Below are 25,668 nucleotides of genomic sequence, written 5' to 3'. Positions count from 1 at the left end.
AAATAATTAAACCAAATATCTTAATATTATAAGTTTTGTAAAAGGCGATTTCGCCATTTGCGTTAATAAAATAAAATATTATTAAAGAATACCACAAATAAAAAATATTACATAAACATAAATTTAAATAAACATGTAATTATTATTATTATTATACTACAAGGTGTACTAATTTCCACTTGATTTCATTATTTGGGACTTAAAAACTACTTGTTTTATTTTCTTTATTTATTTTGAATACAAACAGGTTAAACGATTATAAATAGAAACTTTAAAAATACATATAAAAATAGTAGGGCCTGCCATCCAATAATGTGTATTCATATAATTATACTAAAATAAAGCGAAGACGGTTTAAACTTTATAAAGAATAAATATACTTTAATATTCAAAAAGAAAAGAAATAGGGACAAAACAAGGAGATAGTGGGAAGGAAAAGAAGGAAATTGATGAGGAGTGGTGAAGGATGAATAAAGGAAAGTAGGAGTGGAAAATTGCATTTGATTTAATAATAATGAGCAAAAAAAGAGCCAAAACGTCTATTTTCTGTTGTTCTGAATCAAGCCTATTATTGAATTAAAGAGGAATTCGACTTTTTTAGAGTTTTTAATAGGCGACAGATTGTAGATAAACATTTAATCTTAATACATTTAAAGGAATAATTTAGTTCAGCTTTAAATAAATTAAGCAGTTTTTTCGTTGTCCTGTAAAAAGAACATAATCACCACTTCGTTTCCCCATAAGGTTAGGAAGAGAGGATAGATCCCCATATCACTGTTTTTACATACTTACTATACATTCGTACATCTACTCATGCACGCATGTAATTTACCATTCGCATTGTAAATCTTTATAACGGTTCATTTGCTCTACACATTCAAATCAATACAACTTATTTCTCGATTTAGTCATTCAGCCTTACATAATACATAGATCTCGAAATTTGTGCACCTATAGTACACAGTTTTATCACACATTTGCCCGAGAGATCGCATTTCTACAGCCTACTTTCATCATGGTTTTTCCAATTCCATAATTTGCTTCCATACACAAGGGTCAGCGCCAGGACATTGTGAAATGCTAATTACACCTCCCGCAACAAGCATTTATTTGCCAAGGTTGATTTAAGTGCACCACCCAACCTGTCCCCATCACTCACCCTACTTTCAATATCGATATTTGTGCATAAATACAAAATTAAAGCTAAAAAAAAAACATCAATATCAATTAATATTAATGATCGTTTATAATAAATGTTTATTTACAAATATCACATTGTCAATAAAACTAAAATATTACCAGTCCTTTTTGCGAATTTCTACACAAGTTTTAAATTAAATTAATTCTACCAAATAGTAAAACAAAAAACAAAATATTGGTATAAATGGCAGCAGCGAAATAGATCATAATGATCTAGTCTTAATCAATAACAAAACAAGGCACTTGAAAATTGATTTTACCAACATTTAAATAAGTAAAGATGTAGTCCTGATTTGGACTGTTAAACATTTGAACATTTGAACTGTACGGTTAAACATTTGAACTAATATTGGCAAACATCAGTTTATAACCACTTTCCATATTTTTATGTCTACCGGTTTCTAGACATACACGTCTCTTCATCAGGACACTTACTAAACCAACATGCATATATGCATCACAAATATGGAATCCTATGTACAATGTGCAGATATCACGCATTGAAAATATTTTTAAAAAATCGTAAAGTTCATGTGTTTCCGGTTGAAACTTGAGTTTAAATCCGATCAATATATTCATATATGTAAAAAACATCATCTTTTGCCTCTGCAAAAACGTCGTGAAATAGCGGGTATAATTTATTTACTAAAAATTGCCTCTGGTTCAATTGACTGTCCTGAACTACTATGCAAACTTTCTATCAATGTTCCTTCCAAAGTTCTAAGAAATAACCTTCTTCTTCACATACCTCTTGTTTCATCTAATTATAGGCAAAATTCATATTTATGGCGCACTTTTAATAATTTTAATGTAATAAATAAATAGCATAGATTTATTTGCAAATAATCTTAATGACGTATGGCGTTTGCTTTCGAAATAATTCATAGTATTTTTTCTTTTCATTTGGATATAAATTTAATTACTATTCATTTTATGTTCGAGAATCTTTTTTAACTTACTGTGATGCTACTTGTGAAAACCTGTAATTGGCTTATTTGTTATTTGTTTTATTATATTTATATAAGATAATTATAGCTGTTGGTTATCCAAATAAAATAAAAATAAATAAACATACAAATACTAAAATACACTTTCAACGTCTCAAAACCAGTAGACATAAAATCAGTAAGTGGTTGAATGTGTTTATTTTTTGGTAGATAATATATTAGATATTTTCCGGTGTTTTGGCTACCATTGCAGGAGCCATCTTCAGGGTAAACTGTGTGTTTTGTAGAAAAAATAATGATTTTTTGTACTAGTAATTTGTACCGTGTCATTTTAGTAGTCTGTAGTTCCGGGAACCATGTTGAGTTTAATTTCAGTCTTTATTTATGTTATTTGGGTGTTTGTGTATTCCAATTGCCACTTTTATTATTCATACACGGTAATTTCTAAGTTTATGCAAAATCTTTGGTTCGAAGGCGAAAATATGTCCTGTGTCGATAAAGTGTTCCACTATTGTAGAATTTTCAGGGTGCCCTGTTTTACATGGTATTTTATGTTCATCAATTATTTTCTTAGCTTTGCGCCGTGTTTGTCCAATGTACACTTTATCACATCCTTGGCAGCTCAGTTTATAAACTGCTTCAGTTTCCAGGGGATTCTTATTTTCCAAGTTTTTTTTCTCCTCTTGTTCCAGTTATTTATTGCTTTGCTTATGCATACAAACCCTTTTTTTACCTGTTTTGTATATATTTTACAAGTTCTAGGTCCATTCCTTCATTCATTTTTTTCATTTTTATTACTCAGGTCTTCAGAAAGTCAATGTATCTTTCCGTAGTGGCTTAATTTTTCTTTACTTCATCTTGGTTTTAAAAAATTTGGCCATATTATGCGCACATTTGTCTGCAGTTTAATCTCTCAGCGTCAAACACAGGACAATGGTGTAATATATGGAGGACATCCTGAGAGATGAGGCAGCAATCATTATCTCTTTTTTGGATCTATGAAGATATTTTCGTATTGCACCATGACCTGAAAACATTTGTGTTTTCTCGTAAGTCCGCCCAAGAGTATCCAATATGTAACTTTTGAAAAACAATTTCGTTATTTATCTTTTCAGTTTGTCTTTCGGGTTTGATAAGTGTACTAGTACATAAACAAATATTTCTTTCTACAAAACACACAGTTTACCCTGAAGATGGCTTTTTCAATAGTAGCTGAAACGTCGGAACAAATCCGACATACACGAGATCACCCAAAAACGATAGATATATTCATAACAGTGACTGAAAACCTACGCATCAATAATTGGTTATATACTATTATTTACTAACATTAGCATACTGTTTTTAAAACTTTTGACTGACTAACTATTAACACGATTTATTTCATACAAAAATATTAAACACTAAGACTCTGAATTTGATGACTTCACCCTAGGTCATTGATGGATGTAAGTTTTTGTGGGAAAATAAAATAATATTCTTACACCATCAAACCCTAAAAAATTCTGTTTTAAAACTTTATTTCATTTTACTAATTAATTTATTACTCAACTTGTACATAACGTTTTCAACATTATACTATGTTGAAATTGTTTTATCAACTTACCACTTATCATAATATATAGCTATAATATCACAATTATCTTGCCCAAATTTGGAATCTGGAATCCAGCAGCAGAGGGTCAAACTGAAAAACAGAAATAAATTTATTTTAGATTAATCAAACATAATTAAACAAACTAATAAAAAATATTCGTTAGTTTTAACTGTTGTCTAAAATATGGCATTTGTAGGATACAACATATTATATTTATCATGATAGGTTATGCCCACAATGCCAGTGAATCGCCAGGCATTTCCATTTCGGCCTTAAACCACAAAATTCGCAATGAGAAGGTTCAGTGTTTTTTTATATTTTATTTGTTAAAAGACTATTAAACTAAGCAAAAAAATATAATGCTATGTTTCGTATTATCATCGCCACAATTTTTAAATTACTCCGTGCATGACGTCGCTAGTTCTCTTCGGTGAACTGCCCTGATTGGCGGGTTGGCTTCCCGGAAACCGGAAATCTATCACAACACTCCATCATTGGTTGGCTTAGAAGAACTTGTAACGCCACTTGAATTCATTGATTCTTAGAATAATAATTTTTATTAACATCTTAGAGAAACTTCGCAGTACAGAAGAGTCCCGTTAATCCGAACATGTGTAATCTGAACGTCCGGTAAATCCAAACATTCCCCGGAACGAAATAATTAGTTTTGTAATGTGAGAAAAATACGCATTTCTTAAGGAATTAATTAATGAAAATAAGTGCATGTTATCAAATCAACTCAAAAACAAATGAAATATTTATTAAATACAGTACACTTTTTTAATTTGACACTTAGGTTTAACCTTTCTTTCACTAAGCATCTAAAAATTACACATGATTCGAACGGGGGGTCCTACTTGTATATGGCATTAGGAGAATAAAACGTTGGAAGTGTTTATGACCGTGCAATAATTTATTCATGTTTTCGCATACACATGTTTTACTCATTCGTGTATGTTATTCATTTTTGTTAGTTTGCCGAATGCTTATGTACACAAAGTGAAATTGACCAAATCGGTCTATGGGGGATTCGAATCCCCCCCTTCGGTCCGGCTAGGTTAACAGCACATTGCATACAGTACAATGTAACTAGGCTAGCAAAACAATGTTAAAACTTAGGCTAAAACGTTACTTAAAAAATTGTATTCTGGACTATCTACATACTATACGCCACTATTATAACACAAGAGACTCGCCCTTTCGCTTCCAACCACGTTATCACAGTTATTTCGGCTATTTCGTAAAAAGACCGGTCCCGATAGTTCGGGACTGTACTGTACAATTAAATACTCTAATTTTTACCACGAGTAAGAAAATATTTTTCATATCCAATATCCCGTAGCACCAAACTTCTTTATTTGCCAGTTTGTCTTTGAATTACATTTGTCACATTAAAATTAATTCAAAGTGAGCTGTATTCGTGATAATAATGCAAAGCTTGTATTTCATGAGTCAGAAAATGTAAAGTACACGATCTTGAGCGAGATCTAGTACGATAAGACTTGTACCAAACTTGGGTCATGTATTTTCTATTTTACGCGGGACAGTTTCTGGGATTGAAAATTGCACATTAGCATACATAGTACGTATTTGTCGGCCACGTAGTGAAGTGGTCAGCGCATTGGCCTGCCACACAAGAGGTCTCGGGTTCGATTCCCGACATGGTTGACATAAAATATTCAAAAAAGGTGTCTTTACACTATAATATTTCATAGACCCAGGATTGGCACCTGAAACGTCAGACTGATCATCTTACCTTCTTGTAACAAAAATAATTAAGATACGCTGTGATTTACTAATGCAGTACCCTATGCACCATTAGGTGCGGAAAGGGAATGAAGATGAAGATACGCAGTAAGTAGATATTTTCGGCGCCTTGAGATATAACAGGCAGTTTTATAGTTGACAAAAAGAGTTGTGATGACGCGACTCCTGACGACTAACAATATTTATAGGATCAACAATCAACATCGGGTTACTAAAACAACATGGATCGTGAACCATTTTGAAAATTAGTATTACCAGAAAAGAAAGGAGACCATAGAGTGAAAAAGTGCGGTAAAATAAATAAGACAGAGAATGAATAATGTGATAAAAGCAAAAACAAATAATACGTGTTGACAGTTAACAGTATCACAGGCATAAGAGCACACGCAGAAATTGGTTCAAATATTTATTGAAAAATAGAACACGTTATAATTTTTTCAAATTTGATCACAGATTCCACCCAATTTGTGTATTACACAATACAATACCTGTTGGGTCAAATTTTACACAAGATCTTGTACCATTTTATAACCCGATTTATCTATTATAGCTTAATCATAATAATAAAAATACGTATATAGTTTTATTCCACTTTTATTTATAAATTTTTACCAGTGACCAACATCGTCAGACTGGTGGGAGACTTAACAAATTTCTATGTCATATACAAGTGCAAGTATTTCGGTCTGGTCGGTCGTGTGCAAGCAGGTGAGCAAGCAAGTGTGCAAGCAGGTCGGTGCAAGATGTCGGTCACGACGAAACCGGTCACTGGTAAAAATTTATAAATAAAAGTGGAATAAAACTATTTGCGTATTTTTATTATTATAATTAATATGCAGTTCCACTAAGATATGTCCGTAGAAAAACTCAATATATTATTAAAGCTTAAGTAATTATTAAAATTAGTATTTTTAAATTTATAAACAAATAATTACCAACATTGTTTTGAGTATGTCGTAGTATGTGCCTTCCAAAAACAACTAATATCCGTGGTCCTGTTATAGGTCCCGTCGGATATGCATGTCTAGTGGCTTCCGAAAGGAATTTCAAGGCTTTTAAAAAGTTTTGTAACCATTTCAGCTAATTGATCGTGTTCAATCAATTTAACCCCAAATTATATTCGCAGCCAAATGGGATAATTATATCTAAAGGGAAAGTTGAATTATCGTAAAAAACAAGTTTTGGGTTGTAAGGTAATGCGTTAAATAAATTTAACTATGAAAATTATCTAAAATTAAATGAAATAGTAATTTTACGGCTTATTTACAGTAAATTTATTCAATTTTAGATACACAATACACCTTGTTTTGGCCGCTTTTTAATTTTAATTTTCCCAAAAAAAAGGTAGACAGGTGATTTATTTTTGGAAGGCATCAAATACATACGGTTTGTGAAGATACCCATTTACAAAAGAAAGCGTAGTAAGAGGAACCTCTATATTCATCAACCCCCATATTCGTAATATTCGATAATTGTCATATTTTGATGACCATTTTTTCCCTTATATTAGTTAGAATTTTATTGTATTATTTGCAGATGATAGCTCTTGACAACATAAGAAATGCTTTCTTCTCTCCGTGGCGTTGAATTGATTTAATTGTATATTGTTAAATGAGTTTGTGACACGTAATGTCAAACAGACTATTTTTTAGAGATAAAGATTTCGATCTTGCTGATACTACTGTATTCTTAGGCATTATATTAGATTCTAAACTTCAATGGGGTCCACATATAGCTGGTTTATCGAACAGACTTAAGTTCTACTGCCTAAGCTGTTAAAAATATTCAACATCTTACTGATGTAGAAATAGTAGGTTGGTCTATTTCAGTTTCACAGTGTTATGTCTTACTGAATAATGAGATGGGCATTTCGGTTATTGAAAAGAACTAACAGTAACAGCTACTGTTTCACAAATTAAACTGTTTCTAAATAACAGTAAAATGCAGCGTGGGCTAAAAATCTGTGCAAGCAAATGGTGGAACAGTTTCGCAAAAATTAATAAAACTGTAGCTGTAAAAAGAACATGCAAGTCCGGAAAGACTAGGTTGAAAAAAAACTTTTTCTCATCCATTTTGAAACAGATCAGAGGTGGAACATATCACACAAATGAGGGTACAAGAAGCAAACTTAGAAATTTCCATCAAAAATGGAAAATTAGTCATTGATGCCAAAATAAATTATAAATAAAAACCTACCTACCTAAATAATAGCGTAATTCAAAAACATCTCTAAATCTTGCAAAAACTGATTTCAAGTATACTACTTGACACTGCAAACTTAGCATTCTCCATTGAGTTAGATTAGAAAGCTCACAATTATTTTTTCAAAGTTTTTCAAAAAATATCTCAGTAACTCCTTCAATGGAGATTTCTAAATTTCCTTCTAATTCTCTCAAACACCACAATTAAAGCATTTTCTCACCAAAAAACGACATTTTTTGCATAGTTTCAGATCTGATAACGATCAAAGTCCGTTAAAAATAAAGGCAACTACCCACCAATTGAAATTCCATGTTCTATGTGTTTGTAAAGTGTCTATTTAATTACATGTCATCGATTCAAACCAATTAAGAGCGAACTAATTTTTAAAATGCTGTTTGATTATCTTTAGACTTAGTAACTCATGTTTTACTGACATCATTTCATAAACTATGTTTTTGAGAGGTCGCAATTCTCCCGCCTTCAATTTTAAACTTTTTTGTACACCATTTTATTAACGGAAGCTCACCACCAGATGTTGAACAAATTTATACCAGTATCATTTATATTCCTATCGTTCAAATATACAAATCGTCAAAAATTGTTTATTCCATATATTATTACAGAGTGGCGCCGAAGGAATGAAGACCGAGGTGGTCGCAAAGGGTGACCATCCCCCGTATGGTTTCGTTAGGTGTCCGATAAGAAACTAGTATTCCCATGTTTTTTAGTCGCAAACATGCAGTAGCGGATGGAGAGCTTTTTTTAGGTAGAGGCCTACTTCTCACACGCACGCTCTACCGTCGTCGTGCATTAAGCTTGCAGTTTAATATGCAGTACTGGGGTAAAGCCAATCCCATAGAACTTCATCATATACCCCTTCACTAGGACAGGATTACAGGGTGTGGCATGTCAAGAATAGGGATCACCAGCCCTTACTTTTTTGAAGAGAAGGGTCATGCTGTGACAGTGAATACAGCACGTTATTTGGTCACGATCCAGGATTTTTTATGCCAGCTTTCGAAGCTATGGAACTAGCGGATGGGTGGTTCCAACAAATTAAGACCACAGCTCACACAGCGAGGGTTTCAATCGATTTTTTAAGAGAAACCTTCCCCAGATGGCTCATCTCCCTGAAGGGGGACCTCAACTGGCCTGTGCGCTCTTCTGATTTAGCCCCCCGTGATTTTTTCCTGGAAGGTTACCTAGTCTCTTGTTTACAGCAATCACCCCAGACCCTGGACATCCTACATGTCAATATTCGGGCACAAATTGCCAATACATCCGTTGCCACGCTTGAGAAAATACACGAAAAACTTCCAAAAAAAGCTTCGTGAGTGCGTGGCCATGAAGGATATTTGCACAATACCCATTTGAAAACTGTGATATATCAAATTTCTCATGTTATGGTAAACATAAAAAGGTTTTTTGAGACGTTACCAGTGTTTTATTTCAAATGAATAAAACACAAGTATCATGCGCCATCCTGTATAAGGAGCAAAGGCCATGTTCTTGTATTTCGGCAGTAGGTACATAATTTGGGCGGGGTCTGATTCTCGACTGGACTAAAACGAAGTATTCCAACAACGTGATTTTTACAGTGACTGGAATTTCTGGAACAGTCTGGAATTTCTAGACTGGAATCTGAAACTTAAGACTTATTGTCTTACCTTCAAGAAATTCAGATAACACTGCAACCATTCATTGTCGTGAGGCTTGTAAGTGAAAAAGAATCTATATAATTATTCTTCTTATCAATGCAGGCCTTATCGTCCACAATAGTGACACATATTCAAAAGTTACGCAAAGACCTTCTGTGTGGATAAGTATTTGATATATCTTAACATTTTGTGGGGTTGTGGTAGCATTCTTTTATGTGACCAATTATTTTTTATTACATACTTTTTGATTGCTCCCAATTGCGAGACCCAAAAGGCTAAAATTTGTTTTGGTGTTGAAAAATGTCCGGATCCCAATTAACCTAGGCCAGAAGGGTAGTCTAGTATTATATAATCATGGTCACACAGTATACATATATTTCACCAATAATAAAGCCTTTATACTTACATTAGGGAAATACCCATTATGTACTGCAAGCCATCGCATCCAATTTAAATCATAAAAATAGTTTTTAATAAGCTCCAACCATTTAAAAACAAGCTCCAAAACATGCAAACCTACTTTGATTTACTGTTCTTTTTCCTTGTTTATGATTATGGAATGTGACCATAATTTATTAACCGTTTTTAATTTTTATAAGGCCTCGTTAAGATAGGCATTTAGAGCAATAAACAATACTAAAATAAAAAGTACAAAGATTGGCATACATTAAAAGATTTATGAAAATATTATCTACGCTATAATTTAAAAAAACTAATAAACCTCCTAATGAATTTAAGGATTATAAACATACAAGCCATATTTAAAGATGTGATCATCGTAGAAATTACCAAAACTAATTGATAAAAGAAATAGTTTTTATGCATAATATTACTTATAGAATTTGAGAGAAATATTGTATAGTGACTTCAGCGAATCCCTTTAGAAAAATCTTAAATGTAATGATTGATATTTTTATACATTTATACTATAAAAAATACTTCATAATTATTGCTGCCGTTATGTATCAAAATTTGGGATAAAAAATTTAAACCCTCCCCAAGTGATTCATTATTTATTAATTTGGCATAAAACATATAACAAATGGCTGTCAAAACAGTGTTTTTTTTCTGATACCTTTCTCATTTGTAGCTGAAAATATATTTAACTATTTTGAAATTGACTGTAGTTTTTAAGTAAGGGAATCCTATAAAAAGTAAGACTATGTGAGGCAGTAGTAAGAAAAAAAGAATCACGGAGACAAATCAATTTGTCATTTCATGTCACCCATTTTTCCACAAATTAGTGGGAAGTCTTATAAAAATAATGTAACAAACAATATTTATTACCGTTTTTATTTTTAATGAAAAAAAATAGGACCATCATAGGAAAAAGATTATTATTTAAGTCCCCTAAAATACTAAATAAAAAAGTGCAAAATTCAGGAAAATAACACTTTAAAAAACAAGTTATATTTTTTTGACAAATCATACATGTTGACATATTTCTTACTGGGTATCATCGCAACATAATTTTCCTAATAATAAAAACACAATTAACATATTAAATCTTTTACTTATGTGTTCATTTTCATGACAAAAAAAAGCAAATTTAGAAATAAATCAACACTCAATATGTTAAGAGGAAAATAAAAAATGGTTTAATCATACCTCCTACTACTAAAGTCAGCACATAAACTTAAACATATCTTCAAAAGAGTCAAGGAAAGTGCGAGACCAATGCCATTGAAATTCGTAAAACCTTGAGATATTATAATATAATTATAACATTTTATGTAAGTGCCTTAAACTAAAAATAAATTTAGCAAACAAAGCTGCTGGAGTGTATACTAAAATAAACAATACCAACATAAGTCATGTCGGATATTTTATATGTGTTAACATAGAGTTTCTTCAAAATTAAAAACACATATTATAATTGAATCTTAAACATAAAATTCTAGTGTTTATTAATGTCTACATAATGTATATTTGCAAGTCATTCACACAAATATATCTAACTCCCACAGATTAAACTCACATATAATGCAACTGACATAATTCTCATATTTTCTATGAATGTTTTTGTGGTTTTTGAAAACATATATTACAGTGACAGTGATAATGATTGATACCAAATCTTCTTATATTTATATATAAAGCCGTTATTCATTAATAGAAAAGGTGAAACACACAGTATTTCATGGAAAACAATGAAATATGAAAGTAGGTATTTTATTTTATACAAAAAATAATTTAGAAAGATGGCCGGAAATTATTCATTCAAGTTCATAAAATGTAATTTCTCCTTTATAAAAAAATATATTTTACTTAAAAACCCAGATTGATTCAACAAATAAAATCCATAAATTCTCTTCCAGTGTTTTTTTTTGCCATTTGCCCCAGGTAAATGAAAGGCTGTTTTTTTTTTTACATAAACATATTTATGGAATATCTGATTCCTTATTGAATGGAAATAAAATACCGCTTCAAATATAAATCCTAATACCAGCATGCTGAGTTATTCTTCGAAATGCAAGATGAGTAGATGTCGGTCTTCACCTCGACTCTAATGTTCGGTTGGAGAATCGGTCCGTTAAAATTTGAATGGCACCTCACAAAATTCATGGTAAACGTTCTAGGGTATAAAAATATTACAAAACAATTATGCCCATGGCACACTTTGTCTATTGAAAGTCCCTTTTTCCACTGATAAAATAGCGTTTTGACAGATACACCAGAAAATTTATGGTAGCATAAAATCTCAACGCAATTGCTAGTTTAACTATGGGAAATACCCTCAATTGTTTATGGTATTTTTTTGGAAATTCATTAGCAATAAAACATGAATTAATGCCATTTTTCGTAATCGAAATCATTGCATTAGGGCTGTTCTGATACAGCACTTTATTTTTGGCCGGATCCTGTGTCACATAACGTGGGCTGGAATTTGAGAAAACAAAATCACTCAAATCTACTGATGAATTTATATGTATTCTTACGATGCGCAAATAACAGTAACACCGATAACAGTTGCGTAAGTAAAGTGTAAGATGGTTGGACAATTCACCGTACAGTCACCTCAAATCTTGACAGAATAATAAATAATATTTTTTGCAACTGACCATGCAGTGTCATAGAATGCGTCTATGCAAATTAAATTACTTTGGATTACTCATCTAGAACCCATAAAGGCTTCCATATGCCTCAATGGTGTCATACTCAAATCCGCCAAGCAAAATTTGAGGACCTCACCTTGAAGGTACCTTAAAACTCAACTCAGCATACGGGTATTAGTTTTTCAAATAGTGTTCAATTATGTGAGATTTGCAAATACATTTTAATTGTAAAAAAAAGGAAAATTTATAAGAAATACTACGTTAACGGGATTATAGAAAATACAAAATATTAAAAATTAAAAAATACTTATTAAAGTATGTTATATTTTCATACAAATATGTTTCCTGATATATGTAATATTTTTTATGACTAGTTATCCAAAAACAGGTATTTATATTTGGCAAAGAAAATATTAGCACTCATATCAAACATCTTTATGTTCAACATTGAAAAAATAGTGTAGGTACAATATATTATAATTATTTTCAATTGAGATAGAAATCCTATGAAAAAATCACAATTTTACCAAAAAATATTAGTAAATTCTTATAAAGAAATAAAACTAACAAAAAAATAATTATTGTTTACCACTGACAAATGATAAATTATAACAATTTATGGTTGCCAAATGACCGCTTACAACTGCTTATAAATAATATTCTTGTAAAATTCTATAGAAATAAATATCAACCAATAAATGCACGTCAAAAGATAATTACAGTGAAAATCTAAACAAAATCCATTGATAAATGTAACCAGTTTGAAGTTAACTTGCCTACCTTTTTTATCTAAACCGTGGCCTGTATTTTTTGTTTTTTTTTTTTAAATAAATATTTGCGTTCTTATGATATACCCAAATATTTCATTTTGAGGGCCATTTTCAACAAGTTGTAAATAACTCACTATTAGAAAATGGGAATCACACAGTAGGATTCGAACCACGGACCTTTGGCCCAATGAGAAGTTAACATTTATAATCAATTTTATCTACAGAGTAAAATTAAGTTTTATGTATGAAAAATAGAATACATCATAAATTTTTTTTTTTCTAAACTTGTTCAATTACGCGGCCTCCGTGGTGTAGTGGTCAAGACGCTTGACTCACACACGGAAGGTTCCGGGTTCGATTCCCGGTGAGAACACAAAAAATTAAAATGTGATTTTTCTCAAGCCTGGGTGCTCTGTGATGTAATTCACCACTGTAATTAGGCCTCCTGGCCTGTTGTGGTGCAAAAAAAATGTAAAAAAAAAAAAAAAAATGTTACCGACGAAGATATTTTAATTTTTTGTACAAATATACTAATTACGTACAAATAAATATTGATTTTACTTTATACTGTCTCGATATGTACCGATGAAGGTAGCATTAGTAATTGCAGCCCATATTCGATTTAGTAGAGCATTGAAAACATGGAATGGACTCCCCTTTTGAAATGATCAATGTAGAAAAAATTAATAAATATATCCTTTTGCAACCGGTGGACTTAAAAATAAAAAAACAATTGTTTACGCCACTAAAACATTTTATTATGATCCCACCAGTAACGGAAAAACTAATTAAAAAAAAACTTGAAATCCAACAATTTTGGAAAAAATACCAGCACAACGGTGCCATCAGGAATAATTTTAGTCGCATTTTTGCACAGTTTTGATTTTGTGATTTTGAAGAACTATTCTTTTAGAAAGAAATGTTCCCCCAATTAATGTTTTATACATTTTTCATCACCCCGGTTTTACGCTTAAGAATTTTCGGAATTCATTTGATGTGTCAAAAAATCCAAAATTATGTCGTAATAATGATGCCGCGGCCCGCGCGCCACCGCGTGGGCCATGCAAATGAAGAATAAAAACAGGTAAACAACTAATAAAGGATAAATTATTGTCTTAACCTAAATTCAAACCAGGTGCAGTGTAATTGACCTTTTTGTTTAAGTGTCTTCCTTTACGGGTAGTCTTAGTTTTCATTTGAACAAAAACGTCATTTTGGCTTGAACAAATCATGATACGCAGTTGACAAATGTTAAGAAACAAAAGTTTTAATGTCATTAAGTTTAAAACATAGCAATAGAAATATTAAAAGTTATAAATAAGATGGTTTAAAAAGTTGTTATAAAAGTGGAAAAAAATTTGCCGCGATCTATATGACAGTTGTTTTTAGTGATGCCATAGAAAAAAAGTGATACCGTATAAATAAAATTTCCTAACATTTATGGGGAAAATTATTTTATGTTATTTTATGCAAATTCAAAATTCTATTTTCGTTTTTTTTTTATTTAGACATAAAATAATTTTAAAATGCTGTTTTTAAATCAAATAAAAAAACAGATTACATTATATTGTTTGAAAAAATATAAAACTACTTTTAGTGGATTCATTGAAAATAAGTAAAGAAATATTGTCAATTTCCACTTATCACCGTTTTTACAATTTTTCTGGGAGTATATGTACACTATAGTGTAGCAAAACAATTTAATTTTTATGTAATTCCTATTTTTTCCGTACATTTTTCATTTCCTCACTTTGGCGTTTTCCTCAGTTTTACACTTTTTTTCTTGCTCCCTTGAAAAACGTAAGAAGGGGGGTTTTACTGTATTTAGAACTATCAGAAAGTGGTCTGAAAATTGAAATATTCGGGTAACTAATGCGAACTCAAATATTTATTAAAAAAATAAAATATTGTGACTAAAGACAGGTCATAAGCATTGTAAATGTCTAAACTAAAAAATTATTTAAATCAATTGAATTTCTTGTGAATTAAAAATATCTCACCCCCAGAAGTACACTATCGTAAGTCTATTTGCTATTTTGAGTTATGAATGCAGTTAACCACATTTTTTTTTCTCTCTCATAACACTCATGTATCTCTATGATTTTTTTTGAGCGAGATATACCACAAACTTTAGTATTCTTTGAAATCAATGGAAAATATCGAGAACACTGCAGTAATTATGATGCTAAAATTCTTCCTCTGATATTTTAAGTCAAATGAGCAAATACTGCAAAAAATATTGGGCGTGTCAATTTACAGCTTGCCCACCACGCACCGCATCTGAGGACATAAGTCTCCTTGGCGGTGCCCACATACGCGGAAAAGTTGCTCATTGCCAAAAGAGAAAAGCTGCCCGAAGGAGCTCTCAGTAATCTGGTAGCCTTAGCATCTTTGTGCTAAAGAAGATAATCCAGAAGCACAGAATATGCACTTCGTTGGATTGAGAAAAGAGAGAATTGAATTCTTCACTAACTGAGATTAAACTGATTGGACATGATCAATTCGCCGAAATGATTACAAAACTTTTTAAAAGCCTTGGAATTCTTTTTGGAAGCCACCAGATCTGTATATCTGACAGGACCTATAACAGGGCCATGGATAAAAGCGTGATGCTCCATTCGGTAATCATAGAGGGGTAAAGGGACAAGACCACAGAATGTGTCAGAAGATTGATTAGGACGTCCGCAGCAGCAGGAAGGGGAATCAACAATATATTTTTTTTAATTGTCATTAAATTTACCATGACCTGATAAAAACTGCGTAGTTCAGTGATCGTGGATACCTAAGAAGATTTTAAGCGCAGACAGATTAAAGGAAAAAAAAAGAAAGGTAACCCTCCCTGAATGGTAAGATTCCCATCAGAGGAGCATTAAAAGACAATTTTTTTATATCCGATTGAGACATTCCTTCAGTTGGGAGTAGACGGACACCACCAATAAAAGAAATGTCAATGTATATTAAATTACGTGCATTAATAAATTTCAAAAGGTTTGTTTTTGAACTCCCGCAAAATGGTCAATTTAGATATACCACAGTGTACTTTCGGGGGTGCTACATGTTACAAATGTTTAAAAATTATTTTTTACTATTAATTTCGGCTCATTATTTATCTAAGAATCCCAGCCTGTAAATTTAATTATTATTATGTATGTCTTTAAATTGTGATTTTTCCATTGGATGAGAAAAAATGTTTTGTGTAATTTTACCATGATTTCCCAATAGCAGTTTCTTCACCAGAAGCCTCTGTGGTGACGGGGTCCCCAAGGTCTCCGGCCACGATCAGGGTTAAAGAATCTCTCGGGCGGGCGGTTGAACATTTGGTTCCTGAACCCGCGCATGTGGAACGGTCTCATAGGCGGGAAGCTGGGCCTGGACGGGTTCATAGCGTCCATCTGCCGCCGCCATTTCTGAGGCTCCTCTTGCATATTGTCGTCCTCCCAGTCATTGTGAAAGACTTCCAAGTTTTGCGACACTCGACTCTCGAGCCGAACATCTTTCCTCGGTTCCGCGTCAGGATTTACGGGATTCATAGCGCCGCTGCGATTTTCGCCAAACACGTCCGTCACAGGTGGGGACGATGCTTTATTTGTATTATTTTCATTACTAACTTTATCCGATTCGGAAGTAGTGTTTTCTTCATCTAGGATTATTGTCGCATCTTTCTCATTTTCAGGAGGGTCAACTTTATCTTTGACTTCTTCAGGAACGCTATTGATTCTAACAAGGTTCGAGCGGGCTTTGGTTGATTCTGAAGTAGTCACTGGCTCCTTTTTGCTGGGGGTGTTTAGAACGGACGGTAAAATCGGAGTGAGGTTAGATTGAAGGTTTCCTCCAACTAGCAGCTTATTGTTGTTGAATGATTGTTCCCTCGGGTGATCCATTTTTCGGAATTGTTGGGTTTGTTGATTGTGTCGCGTCATCTTTGACGAAGGATTCCCGTGCATTCTCGCGAGGGTCATTTCTATTTTAGAGCTGCGGCCATATTCTGAAATACACAACAGAAAAAATATAATCACATAATAAATCTACAGCTAAAGTAACTGCATACGCTTCTATAATAAAGTACCTCTTGATATTCAGGCTTTTTCAACAAAGACATTTAAGAATGTTATCAAGACTGTTTGGAAAGAGTTATTATAGAACCGTGGAACGTTTGCAAGACAATACAGTTTGGCAATAGATTTTTGTATGCTAGTATGCAATGATTTTGATTATATTGTTGATTTTTATTTATTAGTTGTTGATTGAATAAACTAATTGTTGATTTGAATTATTAAGTTTTAAATCACAGACATTTACAAGAGATTCATTGTTAAGAATAAGTATATCACAAATAATTACATATTTCCATACGTAAGTTAGTAAATTTGGACAGTGGTAATTTAATAATAATTATGAATGAATAAGTAAATGCTTTTTCTTTTTTTTATTACAAGGGTTTAATAATGCTCCAACAAGGCGACGAAATTGTCTAATAAAAAAATAAAAAATAAATAGGTAGACTCAAATCAGTTTTTGAATAAATATTAAATTCCAAAATTAACACAACAATTTTTTCTTTTCGATTTTATTAGTATATGCATTTTTTTTTATACCCTTTTAAAAAACATATTTTGTAAAGCATATTATTTTCACCAAAATTAATATCTATCAGGATCTGAAAGAATTATTTTTTGTCAACAAATATATTTTTGTAAAAATATCTATCTGAATGTTTTGATGAAAATGGCAAGAGAAAACGAATTCAAAACATACATAAATATAAAATAATGGCGCATAATAATTTTCTTTGTATAAACACGTCCTTAAAAATTCCCATTGGGCGAATATATAAATAAATAAATAACAATCAGTAAATAAAAAATAATAATTATTACAATATAACATTATAGTTTAAAATATTTTTTGTTAACAGAAAGATAGATTGGTGTTGATGAAATTTAAAACATTACCATCATCATGCTCGTACATTTCTTCATCAGACATCTCCATGTCTATACTTTCAACATTATCCGGTACAGATTGTGACGGATGTCCCATCATGGCGTGGAGAGACACGTTTCTGCCATGCTGCATCGTGTTGGGCCCATGCTGGGACATGCTCGGCCCGTGGTGGGGCATGTTGGGCGGGAGGTGAGATATGTTCTGGTGGTGGGGCATGTTGGGAGGATGTTGCAACATGTTCGGCGGGTGTTGGGACATGTTTGGAGGGCGTTGAGGCATGTTCGGATGATGTTGAGGCATGTTGGGATGATGTTGAGTCATGTTTGGATGATGTGGAGGCATGGGAGGATGCTGAGCCATGTTTGGAAGATGCTGACCCATGTTTGGAGGATGTTGAGACATGTTTGGAGGATGTTGAGACATGTTTGGGGGATGTTGACCCATGTTTGGTAGATGTTGAGGCATTTTCAAATGTTGCGGCATAGTGGGAGGATGCTGCGGCATGTTAGGTGGAAGATGAGACACACCTGGTGGATGTTGGGGCATGTTGTGGTTAGGAGTGCCGGATGGAGTGGGAATAGACAATAAATTGCTGTTCATCTGATGATGCATCATGTTTGAAGGAACATTTGGTGAAATAATATGCCCCATGTTGTGGAGGTTGGGAGGGGGCAGTACGCTGGTTGGGGATTGTGTTGCGGATTTAGGAGGGGTACTTCGAACATTGTTGACGGGAATATTAGACTGATGTTGAGAAATATTCTTGGGGGGGTGTTGAGGCATTTTTGCCGGTAGTCTTTGTAATGTTGGAGCAGGAGATACAACAGGAACATCCGCTCTCATGCTTCGATAATCCTGCAAAAAAGAATAACAAATTAGTTATATTTTGAGTACTACGCTATCTCACTAATCCGCCACCCCGAAGACCGGACACGTGTCCAATCAAAAAAGGTAGAATACAATAGTCCACATCTGTATTGTCGCAGGTTTACAAAATCAGAGATCCGAGGATAGGATCCAGTTATTACAACTAGTTAAAAAAGACTACCAAAAGGTTGGAGCTTCTTTGGTAGAGAAACTACTCTCACGTCACTGACTGCTTCACTTAGTCGTGGAGTCTGAGAGGTTGATGATAGCTGATAGATGGCCAACATATGTTCATTTGAATTGTTATTTTTATTTCATTATTTTGTAGTTCTTTATTTTTTTCAAAAATATTGTTTATCCATACATTGTCACACATTTTGTTTTTGCCTAGTAAAATCATATGTTATTTAATGTCTTAGATTGTGGTCTTATAGTTACGAACATGCACTAAAATAAGGTTTATAATATGTAGTGATATGTTGCAGAATGTGTGGTGGTGGGGGTAAGGAAGTGAAGAGGCTAGGAGGTTGAAAGATACACGATTGGTTAATTTCTTAAATAAAAAAGTGGACTATATTGAAATGATATATGATTATTTATTCATTATCATCATTCCCTTTCCGCACCTAATGGTGCATAGAGCGCTGCATTGGTACACCAATTGCGGTGTATCTTGATCATTTTTGTTACATTAAGGTAAGATGATCAGTCTTACGCTTCAGGACCAGTGAAATATTCTTATGTAAAAACACCTTTTAAAATAAATATTTCATGTCAACCATGTCAGGAATCGATCCCGAGACCTCTGCATGGTAGGCAAACGCGCTGACTACTACACCAAGAGGCCGACAACAATTTTAATATACACAAATCAGCCTTTGTTTTTAATGTTAAAATTATAAAAGCATAAATTTTATATTTAAAACGTCTAATACCTCAGATCTTAATGAAAATCGCCCTTCATTTATTTATCGTACCGTCAATTTTAAAATCAGACAGCTTAATACGTAGAGTTAGCTTAGTACGAAAGCAAGTTTAAGTACAAAATCGTAAAGCACACACGAGGAGATTTTTCACAAAAATGACGTAATAAAAATCATCTTATATTATTATAACAAAATTTTGTGATTTTTTGTGCCCAATTACATACATATACATTATTTCAAGTAAATTAGATACAATGTGCATCTTCTTTTAGCCTCACCTGATCCATTTGATCCGAGTTTGGCGTCCATGGGCTAATGGGAGGTGCAGGTGGAGGGGGTAACATTCCCGTTAATGATATTAAGTTTCTATGGTCCACATCTAAACACAAAAAATATAAATTAATATAATTATGTTTTGTCATCGCAAAATGTATTTACATAATGTTCCATTGGCGAAGTTTCTATTTATGCATATTTTCCTACATGTTGAAATTGGCTTAGGCCATTAATAGGTAATCTATGAGACGCGTGTCAGAGGTGACTATGATAGCAATGCTTTATCATTTTAAATCATTTTTTTTAAATTTATTTTTGTACTACAGTAAAACCTCAATTTCACATTTTCTCGCTTTTCATGCTGAAATGTTTAAATCCCTTTTTTTTCCATACATTCTCATTCAAATATTCCCCTCAATTAATGTTTTTTACGGTTTTCATAATGTAATTCCTAAGTACATTTTTTAAATCAAAATCAATAATACTAATTAAAAAATATTAATTATTTTTAACAAAATCATTAAAAAACAGGTAAAAATATTCATAATTGCCAATTACAGTTTTTTTTAATTTTATGGCAGCATATTTACACTATAGCCTAGTACATTAATTATATTTTTAGGTAATTCAATTTTTTCCTCACATTTTTCATATCCACAATTTTTTTTGTTTCTCCCTTGAAAAACAAAAAAAAGGGGTGTTACTGTATTTGCTTTTGTATAAATGCACTAAATTTTAAATACCAGTCTCGAAGATAAGCAAAGGCGATGAAACCGGCACTGGTTATTCCAAATTTGTGAATTTAAGTATCACTTGTCTTTTATTTTAACAACAAATTATGTACAATGTACAAACTTAAATGTTTCATAAACTACGTAAAATAAATGTTAAATAACACATGCAAAATTTAAAGTAGAACAACCAAAACCTTTCGGTAAAATTAACCTGAAAAAGCACAAAAATGTTTACAATGTCAGTAATTTTTTTCTAAAACTATCAGTAAACATAAACCGAATGCGAGCTGTCAGCTGTGTTTGTAACGGATACCAATTTGAGTTCAGTGGACATACCTTTTTGCACAGATCTATTTCTATCTTGAGGAGGAGAGTCTACAGGAGCTGGCAGTGGTGGGAGCATCCTATGGTCAACATCATCTCCTTCCAGTAACACTGAAAATACATTTTTCACAATAATACATAGTTAGCGGATATTTCGCGGCAAATCCATGTCGAAAAGTGTCCATTTTTTCTACACATGCCTGAGAAAATACATTTCACGTAAAACAGTTATAACGGTCATAAATTACATTAAATGAATTACATGTGTGGTTAATCAAAAAAAATATTATTTTTAATATTATACATAGAATTAAGAATAGTCCAGAAGTAGTGTAGAATCATATTTGAATACATCGGACTGTGTCCAATAATCCCCCCACCATGCCCTACTTTCGCCGCGCGCATTCGTGAAACCGCCGCGTAATGTTGCACGATGGGAAAAAAAAATCATAACACAAATGTAAGGTAAAAAAAAAAGCAATCTGTTAATTTCTCTAAAATTTTATTGTGCACGCGGAAACATTGATTGACACGACAGAGTAGATAAGTAAAGAGTCATTTAATAAGAGTAATTGAATTAATGAACTTTGAACTTAAAATTTAAAATAAATTTTATTTTATATGAAACAGATATTTTTATATCATGTTAAATAATATTTGCTGTTTTAAAGATAATGTTGTTCAAATGTCCCCCACGGCGTTGTTTAATCCGAGGTCTAATTTTCATTAGTTATTTCATTAGATGAGCAAAGTAGGGTAAAAAAAATTACTACCCTGGCAACATTAACAAAATTTGCATTTTGTTTCTTCGACAATCTGACAGATGGAAAAATAATTCAATTTTTAAGTAATGCATTTGCTATTGAAACATTTGTTTGCTAATTACACACGAAATGTGATACCATCCTGTTTCTTTAAGATCCTAGCAGTATTTCTACACTTTAAAAGGACACAACACAGCATAGTTGAATTCAAATCAGGAGTTGCGTACTGAGCGATGTCAACAAAGATACTAATGGGTCAAAACGTAAAGTTACTCATTTATGAGTAGTTAAGTCGCCTTCTGTTTGATGTTCGTATGCGGTTTCTGGACTATTCTTAATTCTATGATATATTCCTATTTCAAATTTAAATATGTGATTGTAAAAGCCAATTTTTTTCCTGGATTGGTACAGTGCATTTGAATGTGAATTAATTTCATCAGCTAATTTTTTTATTTTTTTTCAATACCTCACATAAATATATTACAAGATTAAATTTACAATGTCTTTCTCACTGGGAAAACCCGTGCCGAGGATTACATTTTACAATTTTATTTTAGTGTGATGTACATTTTTTAAATAATGAATTGTCTTAGATTTTTTACATAGATATACAGAAAATAATTTGATTCAAATACAAACACATTGCTACAAGTATCAACTAAGTGTAGGTAACTTAGCTTGGATTATCGGAATTTTAGGGTGACTATAGTTTCCGGGATGATTCCATTTCTATCTATTAACATAATTTTTATTTTCTGTTTGAATTTTGAATATGCTTTTGGCAGACTGTTGAAGGATTTGAGTCCAAGATATAAGTGGGAACATTGACCATAAGATATTCTCATTTTCGGCACCGGCTGCAGTTATTCAGTGGCTTCCCGGGTTCCCATGTTTTTGGCTTTGGTATCGGTCTTGTGATTGAACCAATAACATAGCAAAACCCTATTGAAAATTTGAATAAAATTCATAATAGCTGCTGCTTCGAACACATATACTGAACTGGTGACAATTGGCAACTTTGACATTGTCTTAAGAATTCTTTTTTGAGCTACTTTTAAGGGATGAAGTGCAGTTTTCGATGCTGATACCCAACTTATGATCCCATACTCTATTTTACTTTGACATAGCGCAAAGTAGACTGTCCTAGGGCTTTGTATATTTAGTACAATTCTCAAATTGTACAATAAATACACAAGTTTTTTTATTCGGTTTGCGGTTATATCAATGTGTTCTTTCCATCCAAGGAGTGGATCAAAGGTAATTCCTAGATATTTGATAGAGTTTGTCCTTTCTATCACTAGGCATGAGCATACCGGGTTATTGCATTCTTTTACGTGCAGTTTCATCTTAAGTTTTTTGGCAGGTTGTCTATGTCCAAGTCCAATTTTACTAATTTTGTCATGTAAAAATGACAATTAACTTAGGGCCGGTTGCATCAAAGTTGGTATAAATTTAGTTTAAAGTTAAATATTTAAACTTAGTTAAGGTTTAAAATCTGGTAACTGAAAAATTCCGTTGCATCAACATTATTTTAGTTAAGTTAAAGTTAAGAATGTTGCCACTGTAAAGGTTCAAGTTTTACCCTAAAAATTGTTGGGATTTTTGCGCAAGCACGTACTTGTTTACTTACATGTAGCAATACACATGCCCCGCGACGCGTCTTTGGGCACAAACGTTTAAATTTCGTTCCAACTTTCAGTGTGTGCAAAAGGGCGAAGCAACACTGCGCATTCGGAGAAGAAAAGAACAAAAGGGACATCGTCCTTTTTGAACTAGATAAAAAATTAAAAGAGCAAAGGCTAAAAAAAATGAAGAACTTTTTACTCTAGAAATAGAGCAAAAAAAGACATTTTTCGGGCAACTATGGCAGCCTTAAATGCCCAGAAAGAGTTGGCTGAGCTCAATCTAGCTCTATTTAAAAATAAATAAACAGCATTTCAATACAGTGATGATTTAGATTTACTTTACACCACGCCGCTGATGATCAAGTTCTGTGTTTTGAAAAATAATTAACAATTAAAAATTCAAATAATTATTAGTTCTTCACTTTTTTGACATTCGAAATCTTGCGATAAAGTCGGACTCTTCCCACAAAAAATGGTCCGTTCGCGGTTTGAACAGTTTTTTTTTTCGGTTTAGAATATACTCGATGATAAATTCGTCATCGGAAGACAAAAAATCAGATAAAATTGACATTTTGTGCAACTTTTTACAGATCGATCAATAGATTTCAACACTCACGACGCATTTTTGACAGCTGGCAGATCGCATTTAACTTTAAACGGTCCCCTGGCGGCCGGTCAAATAAAAGTAACTTTTTTGTTAATATTTAGTTAACTTTCTTTGATGCAACGCATTTTGACATAAAAGTAACTTTTATTTGACTTTAGCCCTGACTTTAACTTAACTTTTGTCGATGCAACCGGCCCTTAGTCAGATAAAAATGTTTTACTTACGAGGCAAGCGCGGCGGAGGAGCCAGGGCCATCAGGTTGCGTTGGTCCACATCAGGGCGAGGGGGTGCTGGGGGCCCCTCAATGTAGCGCGGGGGAGGTGGAGGGGGGCTCTCCGCAGAGCGAGGAGGAGGAGACTCGGGACTTTCCACGGGAGGCTGGGGAACAAACCGGCATACCATTAACATTCCAGACCAATAAACTAAATCCTTTCTCAACAATAACACTGTTTTCAACACAACAGATAGACCTTATTGTCTCATTTCTGATTTGATCTCTAAGAATTCTGCATACGATGGAGTGCAGGGTCTCATTTCCGCTACTCTGGGGGTTTTCCGGTATTTTATTCCCAAAATTCAAAATGTCAGCTACCAGAATTAACAGTTTTAAATAGATAATATTTTTCAGAGTGAGACTTTTTTACATTGCTAAGTGCGTAGTTACAGAACAGCCAGACTAAAGGCAAAGGCGTCGCCGGTTCTAAAGATGATATATAAATATAACACGTATGGACATGTGTAGAGATAACAAATGGCAGCTATGGCGTGACGAATTTGCATGGAAAATAATCCTGGTGTTTTATTGAGTTATAGTCACGATACGGATGTTTCTTTATACTTGGAAATGTACTTCAGAATGTCAATGATGATTTCTTCAACAATAATTGCGTTATATGTGTTATTATGATTTTAAAACAAAAATAAGATTTAGCAATATGACTGCCACATGTGAATGAAGCGCGGAAATATTTGGAAACGCGTCCAAAGGGATTAATACCATTTTTTATAAATACCTGGACATTTTCCCATGGATTGTTCCACTGTTCTTGATCAGATAAGTAGTTTTCAGGTGCTGGTACTGGAGTGGGTTCTATAAAAAAAATTGTAAAAATCAATAGAAACCAGACACAAATACGAATGATGCACAAATTGCTGGTACGGGCTTACTACAGTGAGATTTTTCAAACAAAAAGAGTCACCTAGAATGAAAATATTTATTTACGTATAACAAAAAACGTAAGAGTGTTAATAAAAAAATCATACATAATATTTATGGAGTTCCACAATGAGCAAGTTCAATTTTTTTAAATTAAGCCAAAAAATATATTTTTTTAAATGATGTAATTGTATTTTCAGCAATTTGATTATTTTAAGTTTTGTAATTGCTCTGCGTGTGACGCCTGA

At 32.7% G+C, this 25,668-nt stretch overlaps 1 protein-coding gene across 5 annotated transcripts in view; it reads right to left on the bottom strand.

Moving 5' to 3' along the window:
* LOC148284326 (uncharacterized) overlaps positions 1-25,668 on the bottom strand; it is a 47,787-nt gene that overhangs the window by 11,236 nt on the left and 10,883 nt on the right. For 3 of the 5 annotated variants that reach the window (XR_015825158.1, XR_015825157.1, XR_015825160.1), the window contains exons 10-16: positions 25,278-25,354; positions 24,489-24,642; positions 21,281-21,379; positions 20,213-20,313; positions 18,150-18,996; positions 16,404-17,182; positions 3,754-3,834 (exon numbers count right to left, since the gene is read on the bottom strand). Coding sequence is in view for 2 of the 5 variants with exons in the window: in XM_088241662.1 (XP_088097788.1) it covers positions 16,428-17,182; positions 18,150-18,996; positions 20,213-20,313; positions 21,281-21,379; positions 24,489-24,642; positions 25,278-25,354 (2,033 nt within the window). In the remaining 3 variants the exon portion in view is untranslated. Of the gene's footprint in view, positions 1-2,988; positions 3,835-11,729; positions 12,252-16,403; positions 17,183-18,149; positions 18,997-20,212; positions 20,314-21,280; positions 21,380-24,488; positions 24,643-25,277; positions 25,355-25,668 lie in introns of those variants that run through there. The other 2 variants (XM_088241662.1, XM_088241683.1) reach the window with 2 other exon arrangements.

The sequence above is a fragment of the Micrasema longulum genome, unplaced genomic scaffold (genome assembly GCF_059751315.1).
Source record: "Micrasema longulum isolate JH-2025_06_02 unplaced genomic scaffold, ASM5975131v1 h1tg000131l, whole genome shotgun sequence".
In the NCBI taxonomy this organism is placed as follows: domain Eukaryota; kingdom Metazoa; phylum Arthropoda; class Insecta; order Trichoptera; family Brachycentridae; genus Micrasema; species Micrasema longulum.
Note: the sequence above shows the minus strand (reverse complement) of the source record. Positions and strands in the feature narration are given on the sequence as shown.